This window comes from Ochotona curzoniae, unplaced genomic scaffold, assembly GCF_017591425.1.
Source record: "Ochotona curzoniae isolate NIBS_2020 unplaced genomic scaffold, NIBS_Ocur_1.0 contig_3498, whole genome shotgun sequence".
Lineage (NCBI taxonomy): Eukaryota > Metazoa > Chordata > Mammalia > Lagomorpha > Ochotonidae > Ochotona > Ochotona curzoniae.
In genome coordinates, this window is record NW_024465885.1 from 37,397,398 (window position 1) to 37,415,550 (window position 18,153).

Genomic DNA, 18,153 nt, shown 5'->3' on the forward strand with positions numbered 1-18,153 from the left:
GGTATAATAAAGAAGTGTAGCTACAACAGAATTTTCAATGGACACCAAGGCTTTGAATAGTGAGACACGCAGGTATTCTATTTTTTGTTTGGAACCGGCACAATTAGAAAGTGATATGTCAAACTGATAATGTGGTCAAAACACTGACACCACATTAACACATCCAGCCACAGAACCTTTACATTAATTGGCTTTTCTGTGCCACGTGCCAGTCATTCAATGTATAGTTTGAATTTGTTGAGTGTGGGTTTTTTTCTTTTTCTTTTGCACAAAGTACGGAATGCTACTGCAGGAACTTGGTGCATAAGAGTAAAGAGCGCAAAGTTAAGCTCTAACTTTCTTAGAAAATATATCTGAGTGGGAAATGCAAACTGTGAGTAAAGAAGAAAGAAAAGGAGGAAGAGAAGCAATATTGAATAACAGTTAAGATTCAGACCAGAGCCCATGGGTTCAAGTCCTGGCTCTAGTTCTCTACTTCTGATTGCAGCTTCCTGCTAATTACATCCTAGGATTCAGCAGATAAAGACTCCAGTACTTGGGTCCCTGCCACCCACATGAGGGGTAAGGATTGAATTGCGGGCCTCTGGCTTTGGTCTGGCCCAGCTCCAGCCATTATGAGCATTACATGAGTGAGCCAGCAGAAGAAAGATCTGTCTCCATCTGTCTCTGCTTTTCCAAAGAGAAACAAAGCTACCAAATGATCACATTTCAAAAGATATTAAAAAGAATGCGAGGAAGGAAATAGCACTAATGTGCTGAGAGTGACTAACGGGTGTTAATAGCGGACAGAGGAAGCATTTCTGGTAAGATGGCTAAGAAAGGGTCCTGAGAAAGTTATGGGGACCAAGACACAGAGTATTGAGCATTGGGCATGCAAAAAGCAAGGGAAGGAGAAGGTGGCTGCATAATGCAGGTGCAAGTATAAAGATGTTATTAAGGAGACACGCTGAACACATGACAGAAAGCACCAGCACAGAGTCAGAAGGATTAAGGAGAAGTTCAAGTTAAGGTGGGGGAGACAGCTAGGTCTGGTGTAATGCAGCAAGGCCATATGCAGCATATACAACTGGAATGACTCTAATGATACTGGCATTTCTGAGGATGCTGCTGCTGCAGGAATACAAGCAGAGAGGTTAGACTCTGCTTAGAGCTTGGGATACGCTGGTAAGCGGCAGTATGGCAGTGTAGCAGCTCATGGCTTCTTACCAGGCACAGGGATAGGCAATGCTGTCATTGTCCATCTAACTACCGGTGTTAAATTATAAAAGGCTAGGAAACCTCACACAGAACTGACCATGTCTGAGATCTAGTGATTTAAACATGATGAAAGGAGCCTAAAGAAGGCCCAGAAGTTAGTCAAGTCTGGGAGTTCAAGTCTGCGCTTCACCAAGTACAATAGGTAGAGCATGTGCAAAATCCCTATAGCAGGCGGGAAGGGAGCCCTGAAACCTGACAGGGAATGACTGAACAAGGACACAAAGCAGGCTTGAGGAATAATCGACAGCATGGAGTTGGGCCATACACACTGTGGCTCCTAACTTGTTCTTGCACATCCTGTGATAAAAGGGCAGGGTTGCATTCAGAAGTTGTAAATGGAAAACAAAAAAGCCTGTGAGGGACTGTATGTGGACTACAATGCCTAATGTATTTCATTCTCTGACCCTTGACAAAAGATTGCTGACTCTTGACAGATAAGACCCTAGACAGAAGTGGGGGGTGTCTGGCCAACGGACCATCAGCAGACCCACAAAATCACTCCGTCTGGCTCTGCCAAGGCAATTTCAGGCAAGATTCAAAATTCAATCAGTCTATAGCAGGCTAATTTTTGAGCTGGTAATTTTGCACAGCCCATGAATGATGGTAAAAGAATCCCAATGGCCCTTGGCAGAGAAAAGGTTCTCCACTCTTGCACAGTGGTTGGCTGTGGCAAGATCATGACATACTGTGTTCAGATATGGAACAAAAGAGATAAAATGAAACAAGTTGAAAGGCTTCCTGGACTCCAGCATACCCACATGCTGAAACTGCAGAGTAGGGACCAACCAATGTTATCTCTGTTTGTGCTCCTGAATGAGCAGAATACATACCTAACAGAGCAGGGCTTCTATAGCACAAAGAGTGGGTAAAGTGTGAACTCTGGGGCCAGGCTCCTTTTCAGGCTACTTATTTATTTGAAAGAGTTACAGAGGCAGGAGACACAGAGAGATCTACCACCATGTTTCACTCCCTAGATGGCCACAAGGGCCAGCGCTGGGTCAAGCCAAAGTCAGGAGCCAGGAACTTCGTTTGAGTTTCCTGTGCTGGTGGCAGGAGATCAAACACTTGGGCCATCTTTCACTGCTCCTCAAGGTCATTAGCATGAAGGTGACTGTAAGTGGAACTGTCCAAACATGAACCAGTGCCCGTATAGGATGCTGGCAAGATAGGAGGTGGTTTTTCCTGCTACGCCACAATGCCAGCCCTAAATTTTCTGAATTTAAATCTCCGGTCTGTGATTTTCAGCAAGATCCTTTAACATTTCCTTCCTTGGTAGCCTAATCTGTAAAATCTGAAATTCAGAGCAGGTCTTTCCATGGGGGTGTCAGGAGGAAAAAAATGGGATACCCTGTAAAATTTGTAAAACATTCACAATGGCACCTGACAAACTGCATGTGCCCAAGAGGGAAATGAAGCAAAGAAGACAGACATGGGGTTTGGAAACACTGATTTTCACAGAGTACATGCTGGAAAAACAAATGCTGAATGAATGAATGAATGAATGAATGGTATCAGGGTTGAACAGCACTGAATTCTTCTTCCAGAACACCAGAATGGATGTATTCCATAATAATTTCATTCATAGCTTGACTTCTTTCTTTATAATGAAACATAAATATCAAATGGTAGGCACGCCTAGGAAAGCTCTCAAAGAAGGATTACAAAATTCTTTAACTGTCTGCAACAAAAATATCCATGCTGCAAATTTTATTTTCAAGACATGTTGTACTACAGAGCACAATATTATTATGTCAAAGTCCAGTATTGATCTTACGCATTTATCTGCTATGAAGATTCCTGGCAATTCTAACAATAAAATGAACTATATTCACTAAATGAGGTTAGGACTGGAAGACAATTTAAGGAAGATAATAAAAATGATAGCTCTACATAAGATCAATGTTTGGTAATATATGCTTGTAACTCAGGCTGTTTACTTTTGTGAACTTCTAAAATGTAAGATTGAAACAAGCAAAGAAACAAGAGAAGTATGAAGACCGAGCTCTCACATAAGCTAGCAGTGAATATTTGGAAAAACAATCTCTTTTCCCTGTTATCTCAGCACACACGCATGGTGGGAAGAAAATTTCAGTAACAGAGAAACAATCGAAATAGCCCCAGAACATGATAACACAAATCCTAGGACTGGGCAGTTTATAGGATGATTGGTATAGTTTCTTCAAACAGTGCTCTTCTGAACGGTAAGAAATAGGACTGCGATGCTGGGCTGCTGCTGAGCGGCACTTGAGTCATAAAACAAAAGAGGTTTCTGGGACTTGGAGACAATTTGACATTAACAAACTACTGTCAATTTTAGGTGTGGGATGGTGTCATTTGGGCTCAATAGAAAAGGGTTGTTAGACTTAAGAGACAGAACATTTGGTATGTTCACCATCTGAACTTTACAGTAAAATATTTCAGGATGACAAAAAACACATTGAAAGAGAAAAAAAATGATACTCCAGCAGGGCTTTTAAATTCAGAATATAATTATAGTGAAAGGCTAAATTGGTTTTTAAAAGACTATCTTGGAGGCAAGACAAGTGATATATAATCAAAAGCAGATTATTGTCATGACAGCTTTATGAAGCAACGAGGATAAAACAGAAGCACCTATGGTGATGAAAAGCCTCAGAGTCATTTTAAATGTCTGATATATGAAACACAATCTCTGTTACTCAGATGCTATGGCAGACAACTTACAATGAGCAAGCTCTCCTCATCCAAGACTCAGCTGTTGGGTATGCCTGATCCATGAGAGCTGGGTATAAACAGAACCTGCAGCTATTTGGTAAACATTTGAGAACACAGTAGGTATGTTCCAAGGTCTCTCACAAATTATGAGGATGCTACACGGAATAAAACCAAGCCATTCTTGCCCTCGTGGAATTTTAATTCTACAATAGGAAGATAGAAGGAATCCAATCAAAGATGCTGTATCAGCATTTCGCTAGGTAATACTAGAGTGCTAGAGAGAAAAGTAGAGCAGGAAATCCAGGGGCAAGACTGGTGTGGAGAGAACCATCGTCATTTCAAAAATAGGCAATAGGCAAAGAAGATCTGAAAAGATCTACATACAACCCAGTCCCATCCCTAACACCTTCACCTTATTAGGCTCTAGTCTTTCTCCTTAGCTTACAGCTGCTCTGTTCTCATTGTGGTGACTAAGTCATCTGCATCTTAAATATTAACTTACCAAGTTAAGAGAGCGATGCAAGGGTCAGGCTGGCCCTCAGGACAAATAAATACAAAATTCAGAAGTCAAAGATAACCTCCATGGCTAACACCCTACTACTGGACTCTATTTTGAGACATTCTGCAGCCAATTCCCACCCTGACCAAGCAAAGTATTCACCCATCTACTTGTAGACCCCAGATGAGTTTGAGCCTACTGGCCATTACTGCATTTTCACAAAAACACAGTGACCCATCAGTGAACAGTCCACGCAAGACCATGAGCTCCAGATACTAACCTGGGCCCTGCACAACAGATGATCACACACTGCTCACCTGAATTGAGACCTCTAACACTTACTGCCTGTAATGCCTTGGAGAGTCTGGGACTTGAGTGACAGCTGCCCAACTCCTTGCTCTGCACATTGTAATTAAACTCTACCACCCCTGTTTCAGTTATTGGTTTGCTGTGTACCAGTGAGTATATCCAATTTTGAGGATTTTACAGCATTTCCTGTAACCAGTTTCTGGGAGTCCTCTAACATACCCTTGAGAATTAAACAATGCTATGGAGGAAACACATATAGAATGTATACATAGCCTTCTAGAAGAATAGCAAAGGAAGGGATCAGCCGCATTTTCTCACTGCTGACAACACCCTGTAAAGGGTCTATTTCATAGAAGAGAAACTGCCTGCCTCATTGGGCTCCCCTGGGCTCTTCAGAGGGAAAAAAACACACACACACATGGCTCTGTTTGGGAAGGAACAAGAGCAAACTCTCTCAGCACACAGCACTAGTCCTGCCCCCACCTAGGAGCAAACGCACACAAATGTTCATCGCATCCACTTGTCCACAAATGACAAGAAGCCCCACTGCTCAGGCCACAGGGACCATAGCCCAAGCCCTCCCTTGCCTCTTCCCTCGGAGGGTTCAAGATGCTCAGGAAAGCACTTTAAACTGTTTACTAAAAGGAAAGACAAATGCAGCCTGTTACTGTCACTTGAAGTCTTGTGTTAGGCAGAGTATTTATAGCCAGCATGTTCTGCAAAAGGATTTTTAGCTGGCTTTCCATGAGCAACCTAACTTTTTACTTCTTATTAAAAGCCTACTCCATTTCATTGTCATAGTAAGAATATTTTTTATAAAGTATCTGTAGTTGGTACCATAAAATTTTTAAGAATTCATACATTAAGTCTAAGCAAAAGTAGATTATAGAGGGCAATAAAAATATGGTCAGGAATTGAGGGTAAATACTCGAGCTGCTTTTGTGAATTCTTTTACCCTTGGAAAGATGACACTACAATAAACTCCTGTCATCTAGAGCCTAGAGGGGTGTATGACACGATGACTAATACCAAGCCAGAACGTGTGTGTTTGAACACTGATGTTACCAATTGCCAGTTCTGGTGTGACTATGAGTAAGTTCCTGACTTGGTTTCTTCCAAATTTAAACATAGGATGGCAATGTTAATTACCTGAGAGGACTTGCTGCGTAGTTTCATATGGACAAAGCACTAGGAAACAGCTTATGGTAAGATCTAAAACTATTTTCACTTTGCCAGCCAACAGACTACATCTCTAAGTTATACTTATGGCCTTTTTCTTTTAATACTGTTGAGTTCTGAAAATGGAAAAGTAAAAGTATAATTTTTTTAAAAGATTTATTTATTTATTGGAAAGTCAGATATACAGAGAGGAGGATAGACAGAGAGGAAGATCTTCCCTCCGATGATTCACTCCCCAAGTGAGCGCAATGGCCGGTGCTATGCCAATCTGAAGCCAGGATCCAGGAACTTCTTCTGGATATCCCACACGGGTGCAGGGTCCTAAAGCTTTGGACTGTCCTCAACTGCTTTCCCAGGTCACAAGCAGGGAGCTGGATGGGAAGTGGAGCTGCCGGGATTAGAACCGGCGCCCATATGGGATCCCGGGGCATTCAAGGCGAGGACTTTAGCCGCTAGGCCACACCGCTGGGCCCTAATTTGTTTTTAATATGTAATGTTTCTCTTGAGGTTTGTTATTTCAAAAAATTTTACTAATATCTGCTCCTGATTACAGGAGTGGTGAACATGTGGTTGTATAGAGCCTGAGAAATCATTTGTTCTGGCACTACCAAGGCAATAGGAAATGGTACTTGAAACAATAAATCTACAGCAGGCTAGTTTTTAAGTTGATTCTTTTATGGGTTGTGAATGACAAAATATTATTGGTTTTAAATATCCCCAGCTGATCCTTTGCAGAAAAAAAGGTCTCCCATCCCTGCTTTACTAAATACTGTGCCAGCTGCTGACCACAGGCTGATAATCCTGCAAGATGAAGCTAAACTAGCATAAAACACTGCTGTGAGTGATGTGCAAATCTACAGTAATAGAATAATCTATTGAAGGGGCTTGGGAAAAATGAAGAGGTAACAGGTGACTTGGGATACAATGAATGATTAGAAATCTACAGAGAAAAATGGCAATAGGAACAGCAGAAAAATGAAGGGACACCCATAAACAGACAAGGGTCTGAAGGAACTGCCAAAACGTTGGCTAAACCAAGGTAGGGAACAGAAGACAAGCTAGTTCTCTGTCCTGAAGGATTCTGCTACAAAGACTAAGGATGCAAAGGTTTGGATCTTAACTCACTATAGATGAGCAGTCTAGGAGGTGGCAGAATTGTGGGATAGCAGCTCAAACCACCACCAGTGACACCAGCATCTTGTATTGAGCACCAGGTCCAAATCTAGCTTCCGTGCTTGAGGTCCAGCTCCTTGCCACCACACCTTGGGCCTCTCTCTCCCGGCACTATAATTAGACAGATAAAGGAGCTTTGCCTGTCAACCAATTACTGATGGCAAAGCAAAAACCATCATTCAGTCATTGCCACAGTCTTAAATGCAGTATCTGAGACAGAAAGACGGGGCATATATAGTCAGCTGATCATTGTGCATGTAGAACATCTGCAAATGGAGTCTGGTTGAAATTGCTATTTTGTTATGAATACTCAAGACATAATTGCTGTGTGAGTTGTCCAAGAGCTGGAACCAACTAAACTATATACCTACAGATGCTGCGACGACGACTGGCTGTAGCATGTTCTTCCTCAGTGATTAGTTCTGCCATCCTTACATGACATTAAATGCAAGGCTGCTATCCTGTAATCACCTTGTAAACACATTTTCATAAAACCAAAGTGCTTCCTTACCACTTTTAATATGTCTAGGATTCTTTGACTTCAATTGTCCAATAATAGCAGCTATAAAATGCTCCTGAAAACTGCTAGAGGCCAACTGATTAACATTTCAAGAACTTACAATCAGAAACAAATGAGCATCACACTCCAGGCAGGAGAAGATTAAAAGTTGATGTATCTTCCCTTACTTATGAGTAGTTACAGCTTAAAGTATAGTAATTCTTTTGAAATTATTTTCAAAACGTGGAGGTTCTTGACTATGCACTGAAAACAGGATGATTTTTACTGCTATCGGAATACCCACTGCATTTCTATCTTAAATGTTGAAACAAAAAAACCAAGCTTACTTTATATTAATATTCTAGCCATTTTCCAGCCATAAGAAATCATATATTCTAACATTTTTGTTTCCCTAATAGGACTCCTACGTACTTAAATCCATAACAGAGAATACCATTAGTTGTTTACTATCAAATTTCATTTTAATGTTCTCAGTTTTATCTAGGGGAAAAAAGTGGTTAAGAAATCATTACCTCTTACTGTTGAGTATAGTAATTCTAAGGTCATTAGCACTTTTTAAAAAGGTTTAATTAAAAAGGAACAGGTTAGAATAGCTATGATTATCAAGCTGGAGGTGGGGGATTAGTCACTGAGCCCTAAGGAATTCTTTTACATTTGACAGCAGGAGATAACGGGTGGGAGAGAGATTTTGACTAAGAAAATATCAGCCCCACACCAAACTGCCCCCACTTACAGTTCCAATCTGTGCGTGACAAACAAGTCCCCTACACATTTTAACAAGTCAACATGCCTTCATATCCACTATTTAGTAGTTCTCAAAGCAAATATCGTGATACTGTTTATTGCATCTCCCTCCGTGATAGAGCAAAGAAACAGGCTCAGGGAGATTGTGTTCATTTTAAAGGATATTTTGAAAATTTGAAGACGTTTGTTAATTAAAGATTATATTATTTATTAACAAATCTTTCTCTCTCTCCTGCCCAGCAAACCTCTTGCATGATTCTATTATTTCCTAGGATCTTCCACAATTAGTTCAACTATCAGCCCAGTACGACAGTCCCCTTTGCTTCATGATGGTAATCTCTTCTGCAGGTTGGCAGCTAAGAGGTGCTAACATGCTTAGTGTCCAACAGCATCAGCCCAGTGACTACTGGCATGGAAGTCAGTGACTACAGGGGAGAAGCCAACACCTACTTGCGTGGCTGCCAATGACAGGAACCGCTCTTCCCCTAGGACTGCCAATTGGGCTGCGAACCACAGCACTTTGGAAGACCAGCTCTGACAGACAGCAGACAATGGTCTCAAGTGCAAAAGCAAATTTTAATGATATGCTACTGTGGAGATAAACAATAGCAAATCATTTGCAAACAGTGTGATTACTGCTTCTCTAATGAAAATGGTGCTCTTTGGTAAACATTTTCAAGTACAAGAATTCAGATACCATACAACACTTATGAACATCCTTCAGGAAATCTTTTCCAGAATTATTTATTATACTTTACTAAAACAGCTCAGAGGATCTGGAAGCACTGGCAGGGCCTAAATTCAGCTATCGTTATAACAATTCATAAAACAAAAACTTATTTTGTCTATAAATATAGCAGATAAACTACGGCCATGAACCTGCATCTGCTGTCCCGGCAAATGTCTAATAATGCAACCCTATAATATGTGTCCCTTTTAAACTGAATTGATAGAAGTTAAAAAAAATGTAAAAGCTGAAAGAAGTACTAATGTTTATCTACTCAATTATGAACAATTTCTTTGCATAATGTGCATGATACACATAATAGCAGAAATAAAAATACTATTAAAAACTTGAATACCATACACCTTGATCTGTTGTTTTTGTTATAGTAGAAAACTACATTTCTTAAAAAAAAGAAAAAACTACATATTTTGGACTTTTAACTAAAAATGATTCTTCCAATAGCTCCCCAAGGCAGAAAAATTCCTACATCAATATATAGCATTCAAAAAATACTTAATCATCTGGTGAAAAAAATAAAATCCATGCACAGGTTTTTCATAACATGCATCTTGATAAGCTTTTTGAAGAAACTGCACACCTGTGTGCACACACAGATAAAACTCTAAGCCTACCATCTGCAACTGAACACATGAATTCCCAGGACACTAGAAATACTAGCAAACAAGAAAGTTAGCACCTACTTGGAAATGACTTTTCTTCTCTAAACTTTACCCAAAGCCAATCATTTTAAGTGTCTCTGGGTTATTTTCTACATAAGTGACTTCCTTTCTAAACAAACAGCATTCTTCGGACTTTGCTGAGCTCTCAAGTAGAGGAAATATTTTCTGGCATAAAATGCTGACACATGGATCTTAAGGCCGAGGTAAATAATAGATAGGCTATTTATACTCATGACAATGGAGAGTCTCGTTTAAACTGGGGATTTCACATGGACAATAATGATTAGATGTTGGATCCAACCAAAAAAAAAAAATTACTGTTTCTGGTAAGCCAGTTAGAAATCATAACAACCTGTATTTTTCTTCCTCTTTTCCTACAGGTTGATGACCATGAAATTCAGATACTTTATTGAGATACATGGGTTGGGGGATGGGGAGTTGGATTCATGCATCAATAGCATAGAAGTCTCAGCACTTGACCAATCCAACCCTTGAAATAATTCCTCCAAATGAATCACTCTTCAATTCCTGTTATTCAGCCACATCCTGTTGCTGGGGCAGTTTATGCCATCTGTTCCCATCCAGTACAGTGTCACCACCAGATTTGGCTCCCGTGGCAGTAGCCCAACCCTGGATTGCAAAGGTGTCCCTTTCCCAGCCACTACTGCTTAGAACCAAAATAAACACTGGTTTGGCCTCCCATCAGTCATGTGGTTAAGGCTATTAATGTGTTTTGCTTTTCTTCTTGACATACATGTGGCCCAAGTATATTATATACAGAAATTTTGCATTTCTCCTAAGACCTCAGAATTGGCTGTCAGAGCGCTCAAGAGAAAAATACAAGCTTCTGCTACTCTCCTATTCATCATTTTCAAATTAGTTCTCTTACTGCAGTACAAGAGCCAGAAAGCCTCTAACTGTACTGGAAGCTGCCAGCCCAACATTACGATGGTAGCTTTCCAAAGCCAGAAGCTACTCCATCAAAGCCATTTTCACTTGACTCATCCACTGGCAAAGATTTACGGTTTTAATTTCTTTTTTTGGTGATTCACTTTGTGACCCTCTAAAGTTTTTAGCTTCCTCACCTCTCTCTTCAGTGCTTAATACCACTTTCATAAAATGCAAGGCAAAAATAAAGAATAAAAAAGGAAAAAAAAAACCTACAAGACTATTCAAATAATTGGAAGTCCAGAGATCCAAATAAGATGACAGATCATGCTTCAAAAAGTTGGTTTCTTTCTCATCCAATTTGAAAGACAGAAGAGGAACTGACCCACTAATAGGCCAGAGCTGTTAGACAGCCTGCCATCAGCCAACACTTCGAATGTTTCACCATTGCTGGCTCTGTGGGAGGCAGTCTATTCACAAGCATGCGACTGCACGCTGGATTTTCACAGACTCCAAATGATGACCATCACTTTTTGAGAAAAGTTCTTGGAGCAGAGAGATCATAATGATACTGGTTTTCAAATAGCCCTAGCCTGACCTTCCACAGATCCAGCCTTGAAAGCCTACTTTTTGCTGACTGCAATGCTAATGATCATAAAAATTTGTCCCCATATGCTAGATGCAGCATCAGGCGAAACATCTGACAATGGTGACCTGAATGATCAAAAACTGAGTAAGTTAAACACACGTCATTAAAGGGATAAATATGAAGACAGTAGATAAAGAGACAAGTGGAAAATGAAAATCACAAATTTTAACTACAATCAAGTAAAAATCTGTACATATGGGAAGAAGGGAGGATTAAATAAATGACAAAACCTGCCATAAGATCAAATCATGTAATTTTCCATGACCCAGGATCTTCACATAATTTTCAAATGACATACATAGAAAATTATTTTGAGTGAAGATGATGTCCTATACCTTGAAGTGGAGCAAATATTTAAAAACATGATTGATTTGCACTAGGAAATATACTACCATTTTCTGTACTCCACATGGGGACTAACACGATCAGGAGCAAAATGCATTTGTAATTAAGATTAACAAGGAAATTAATTGTGAAGAAGAAGCCTTAACTGCTCTTTGCATCTGAGACAAGTTTTAAGGATGGGATTTTAGTTCTAGATTCCACGAGGAAAGTTGTGATTGTTTTGATTCCAAATTGTTTTCTTTTCTGGCAAATCCACTTTTTCAAGAGGCAAGGGCATACTCCTGGGAAGGTGGTGCCATCTATGTGCAGATCAGAAGGAGGCCAAAGCTTAAATAGAAGATTCTTTTTTTAATAGAAAAATAATTACTTTCCTAAACTCAGTGAAATCTGAAGGAATTTGTATCGTAGCATGTCTCAAGCTCAGAAAAGCTAACACTGCTGCGTAGCTGTCCTGTGATCAGCAATGTCCCTGGTCTTCACTCACTAGATACCAACAGAATCCCCGTCTTCCTTTTGAAAACTAAAAATGTCTTCAGACATTTCTAAAAAGGCTCTTGGGTTAAAACCAACCCCTCACAGAGAGGCACTACTTTATTAAACTGGAGTTTATTTGTCCACATCTAAGAACACAGGATGCCTGCCAGCAGCTAATAGAGTTGAGCCACTAGCCTGCGTAATTGTTGTTTCCACTTCTTGAAATTTTGGTCTACTATTATTTTTATTAAAGGATAACAATTTGACAAAGGAACAAAACTAAGGAAATCTCTCTGAGTTAGTCCTTCTAACACTGCAGAAACAGATACTAGTTGTCTCTAGAAAGATACCTACTTTGTAGTAAAAGCTTTACCTCTTTTCAATGAGATAGTAAATCAGTGCTCAACCCTCAAAGATGGTCTTTTCCCTTAGTGTCTCATTAGCCACAGGCAAACACTCCTTCTCTACCAAAAGCAAGTCTTGTTTCTTGACAACCAGCAAGGTCTATTAAATTGTGGATCACATTTTGTTACAATTTTAGTGTATGTGCTGCCAAAGCACGCACTGTGGACCAAATTTTGTTTCATGAAAATCAGGGTTTCTCCTCTTTTCTTCAAGAATTATCACTCAGGGTCCGGTGGCATGGCCTAGTGGCTGAAGTCCTCACCTTGAATGTGCCAGGATCCCATATGGGCGCCGGTTCTAATCCCGGCAGCTCCACTTCCCATCCAGCTCCCTGCTTGTGACCTGGGAAAGCAGTTGAGGACGGTCCAAAGCTTTGGGACCCCACACCCGTGTGGGATATCCAGAAGTTCCTGGCTCCTGGCTTCAGATCGGCATAGCACCCGCTCACTTGGGGAGTGAATCAACAGATGGAAGATCTTCTTGTCTGTCTCTCCTCCTCTCTGTATATCTGACTTTCCAATAAATAAATAAATCTTAAAAAAAATTATCACTCAGCATCTCTTAAAGATGTTGTAAGTTAGCTAGGTTACATTCCTATGCTGCCTCTGCATTTCCAGCTTCGGGGACTAGGGGTTATCAGCTGGCAGAAGCCTAGCTTGGGTGTGGATCAGTGATGGGACGCCCCTGCCCCTTTGCCGACTCACTCTGCCAGATGAGAAGGAAAGTAAATCTACCTGCAGAGCTATAGGAAAACTTTTCTGGAAGGATGTGAGTGACTCAATATCCCAACTATGTTCAGTGCCAAACCAATTTTTTCAAATCTTAAAAACACAAACAATAATTTACTGACTAGACATTGGAATATATAATTGGGCTTCATAAATCATTTGTGCTAATGGAAAATAAAGAAAGGTAATAAATTTCAAGTCATTTAGGGCTACACTGTCTAAATGTGACAGCCACTAGCAACACACAATCATTGTAAAACTAGAATATGGCAGGTTTTAGAAAACCGCTGTTGTGTTAGAATGTATGTTGCGATTTGCACGACAAGGATGAATCAAAGAACTAAACAACAACAACCAACGTGAACCACTGAATTAATGCCTTCTTCATATTCATTATGGATTAAAACACGACTGGCATATACCTCTATTGGATTAAATGTATTGTTCAAAGTCAATCCATTTGTCCCTTATAACATTTTAAAAAGTGGCTATTACAGAATATGAAACTACGTTGGAATTCTATCGGATTGCCTTATGCTAAAATGTGAGATATTCTAAAACATCAAATTATGGACCACAAAACCTTTACCAAAAATATTTATTGCGGACATAGATGGATGTTGTACCAGGTGCATAAACTGTTCTCTGGATTCTAGCAAACAGAGGCATGACATAGGACATGAGTAAACCCTCAAAGACAAATGCAAAGGCAAGGAAAATCCTATGAAAGGACTTGGAGGAATCATTCCACATGAACACTGTAACACTCATACATGGGATTTTAACAGGCTATAATAAAATGCAGAATTTTACAGCTGGCAAATATCCTTTTTATACATTAACTGCATTTAATGAAAACAGGGGAAAAGCGTTTAGAATGGGCAAAGTAGTAGGAATAACAATTTCTAAGCAAAAAAGACAAAAATTGCAGACTATCAATAGACAGAATGTTATACAAACGTAAGGTTGAAAATGCAGGCTGGGGCCAAGTAACATTCTGAAATGGCTTGCTGAGGAGTCTAGATTTTCTATAAAAATAAGAAACCATCAAAGATTTCCTGTCATGTGCATAGTGGGGAGATTAGAAGGGCACTGGGGAGCATTTTCTGGTAACATAGTGGGGGAGTCCTAGACAATGGGGTGGGACGCTCACAAACACCAGGTACTGGGAGTGGAGTCAAAATATGACGAATCCTATAAAAACATTTAAAAAAAATACAAGGGCGTTGGAGGCAAGTGCGGCATTAAAGTAGTAAACAGAAATCATAAAAGTGTCTGGTAGGAGATGATCTGAATTCCAGCAGTGGCGGTTCAGGAACCAGCAGTTTTGCAGACAGAAGCGGAGAGAGCCAAGGTAAAAAAGACAGAAATAAGACAAACAGAGGAGGAGGTCAGCAGGAGTGTGAGAACCCAGAAATATCAACATCTCAAAGGGGGCCACACAAAAGGAGGGAAGAAAAGTGCACAAGAAACCAAGATGGAGGGGAGATTCATTAATTATTCAACACACATACACCCCCCAAGTGGGAGGCTGCAGAAATTCGCAGAGTGCTAGTTTGAGAGTTCATCTGCAGAGTTTGAAGGCCAAGGATACCGGGAACTAAGGGGGAGTTGGCCTGGACCAGCTGCCATGTGGAAGATGATAAGCCTTCAAACAGAGACAATTAGGTGCCTCTGGTAACATTGAGACCCCAGATAATGTTACAGCATAAATAAGAAATGTATTAGCTGGTTGATAATGTGACTTGCAACATCAACCTTAGAAAACCCAGAAGCAAGTAAAAGTGGAAATTAATTTCCCTCTGACAGGGAAGGCTGACAAAAATACATTTAGGAAATGTCAAGGAACCAGCAAGTTCAGGATGCCCGACGGAATATGTGACAATGGTTATCTGCCCTGGTTAGAAAGGGTAAACAAAAGAAAGGAAAGTTGTGGATGACAGGTGTAACTGGGATGGTGATTATGAAATAAATTAATATTTAGTAAGAATAACACATGGCCAGTAGTTCAGGTATGAGATCATAGTCACAGAGAATTAGAGTCATAGAAAATTAGAGACAATTAGTCATAGAGTAATAGAGAATCAGAGAAAGCTCATAGTTGGTAATCCTATGGTACTATGATTCCAAGAGGTGACAGAGTCCAAGGATGACTTTGTTGCAAGTGACTGTAATTCAGTAGGAATGAAGGCAACTAGGAAGGATCTGGATAGCATTTCAATAGGATACCAGCATGGATGGTGACTCAATGAGGCAGAAGAGGCATGGTGACCAGAAGACCCTATGTGCTTGGGTCTCTCAGCTAACGGTGGTCTCAGCTATCTGCCTAACTAGGGTAATAAACTGCACAACTGCCCTACTAATAGGTAATATAGAGAATTAAAATAAAATGGAATTTGAAAGGAAAATACAATGTCCTATACTTTGGTGATTCTAACAGGGAAGGTAGAAAGGGATTTCACACCAGAAGGATACCACAGAAGATACAGCTACGGAAGAACAGTAACAAAGAAACTAGGGACTCAAGTTCAGAATGAGAAGCCCTTTGCATATAATTCTAGAAGTGGTAAGAAGGGAGGTAGAAAGTGAAAGGGCTACGATTAAGAGGGTTTCTAAGACATGACTTTTGTAACGCTTTCAATTAAGTCATTAAGTTGGAAGGAATATTGGAGGAAAAGATCAAGACATATTGAAATCTATTTCCATAAAAGATTTTATAAGATAAATAAAATGTGTTAGATGAGAACTAGCCTACGAAAAGCTTATTACTCTCTGGATAAAGTAATTAACACCCACTTTTAATTCAGTCTCCTGTACGTGAATGAATATGCACAGTATTTCATCAATATACATTCAAGGTTACAAGAAATAACTACCTCCTGAGAATTTTAAATTTTAGCAATCATGGTGCTTTCCTCATTTTGTCAGCAGGATAGAGGTTGTTCTCTCTATATACAGTCAAGTATATCATTATCAAAGATCCAACAGCCAATGAGCAAAGACAATGGCGCAATGGAGTTTACTTTTCCAAAGTCACTCCAAAACTTTCAACTCTAAGATTTGACTGAAGAAGAATGTGAAGAAATCATAAGAAGCAAGAACTGCCCCCAAAGCAGCAATAAACTGAAATCAATGGGCAGTCTGCATCCCGCACATGTTAGAGGTGTGGGAAAACAGCCATGGCATGGGACCCAAGGGAATAATCCCACAAAACAAAGCTAATGCATTCCCACTGCTGAACCCCACTGATCTTTCTGTTTCCTGGGAGAAAGGCCTAAATCATTTAACTTTCAAGTTCTGCAGACACAGAGAAATATTTTCAACCATGCAATTTCTTTCTTTCATGGTTCTTTTCATTCCATGAAATATATTGAGAGTTCAGCTTTCTTACACCTATATCAACTATATTTTAAAAATTTTTCTTTGGCTGGTCTTGTGGCACAATTAGTTAGGCCACCACCTGCGAGAACTGAATCCATATGGGTTCCAGTCTGAGCCCCAACTGCTCCAGTTCTGATCCAGCTTCCTGTTAATGACCCTGAAAAGGCAGGAGGTGGCACAAGTCCTTACCCCCCTGAAGCCACATGGGAGACTGAGATGAAGCTCTTGGCTTCAACTGGCTCAGGCCTGGGTATTATAATCATTTGAGGAATGAACCAGCAGATGAAGATCGTCCTCTAACTTTGCCTTTCAAACAAAATAAATATTATTAAATAATGACCAAGAGGCAGCACAAAGAATTTAACTAACAAAGTTCTGAAAAATTATCAAATAGCTACAAAAAAGAAGCCTAGTTTTATTAGCTAGTAAGATAGATAACTAAGGTTCTTGAGTGTACACAGACTTTAGAATGTTCAAATGGGCCCCGGTTAACACTCTGGGTGTTCCACTTCCCATCTAGTTCCCTGTTTATGGCCTCAAAAAATAGTGTATGATGGCACAAGGCCTTGGGCCCCTGCATCCACATGAAAGATCCACAATAACTCCCGGCTGCTGGCTTCAGACTGGCTTAGCTTGGCCAGTGCAGTCATTTGGGAAGTCAATCAGTGCAAGAAAGTGCTATGTCTCTCTCTCTCTCTCTGCCCCCTTCTCTGTCTCTGTAATTCTGACTTTCAAGTAAAATAAATAAATCTCAAAATAATAAATAAAATGGTTAAACTCTGTAACAGCCTGTCAATTACCTTAAAATATTCTCACTGGACCTCGAGATTATTATTAGTAGTATAATTTTAATAACAGCAGACTTTTACAGGATTGGACAGATCTGTTCTGGTGAGCAACACACAGGTGCATCTGCAGAATGCAAAAAAAGATGTGCAAGATGTCTGGGCATCTAGCAGTGTACTCGAGGCCACCTTACCTTCCATCAGCATAGTCCGTATCTGCTCCACCCCACCAGACGTCTGAGTCATCCTCCTCTGCATCAGCTGAATCCACGCTGTCACTCTCCTCAGCCAGCGGGCAGCACACAAACTCCACGCCTCGGAACTTGTCGATGCCGCAGGGCAGCAGCATGCCATAGTCATGCAGGTTAGTGCTCTTCTCGCTACAAGTCTGTGGAGGTAAGAAGACAGTGAGTTCTACCGACCATCTTCATCCTGTGAAAACCTCAAATGGCACAATCAACCTGTAGGTCGAAGATATCCCACCAACTCCACAAGGAAACAAGCATTGCTTTTGGTGCAGGGTTTCCTTTGCACATGCTACTTTGGAACTTAAGTTTTTTTTTTTTTTCTATTTAGTTAGAGAGAGCATGATGTTATACAACACAGGTTTCTGAAATCAACCGGAGTAGAAACAAATGGAGAAACAAGATGTAGAAGACACCTGCTTTTCAGAATAAATATCAAACAATCCATGCTCTCTAGCTTTATTTGTGTTC

The 18,153-nt window shown here is 40.2% G+C and overlaps 1 protein-coding gene across 10 annotated transcripts in view; it reads right to left on the reverse strand.

Moving 5' to 3' along the window:
- Positions 1-18,153, reverse strand: part of LOC121156772 (amyloid beta precursor protein) — a 248,055-nt gene that overhangs the window by 118,548 nt on the left and 111,354 nt on the right. For all 10 annotated transcript variants that reach the window (XM_040980686.1, XM_040980688.1, XM_040980685.1 and 7 more), the window contains one exon: positions 17,632-17,825. In XM_040980686.1, the coding sequence (XP_040836620.1) occupies positions 17,632-17,825 (194 nt within the window). The remainder of the gene's footprint in view (positions 1-17,631; positions 17,826-18,153) is intronic.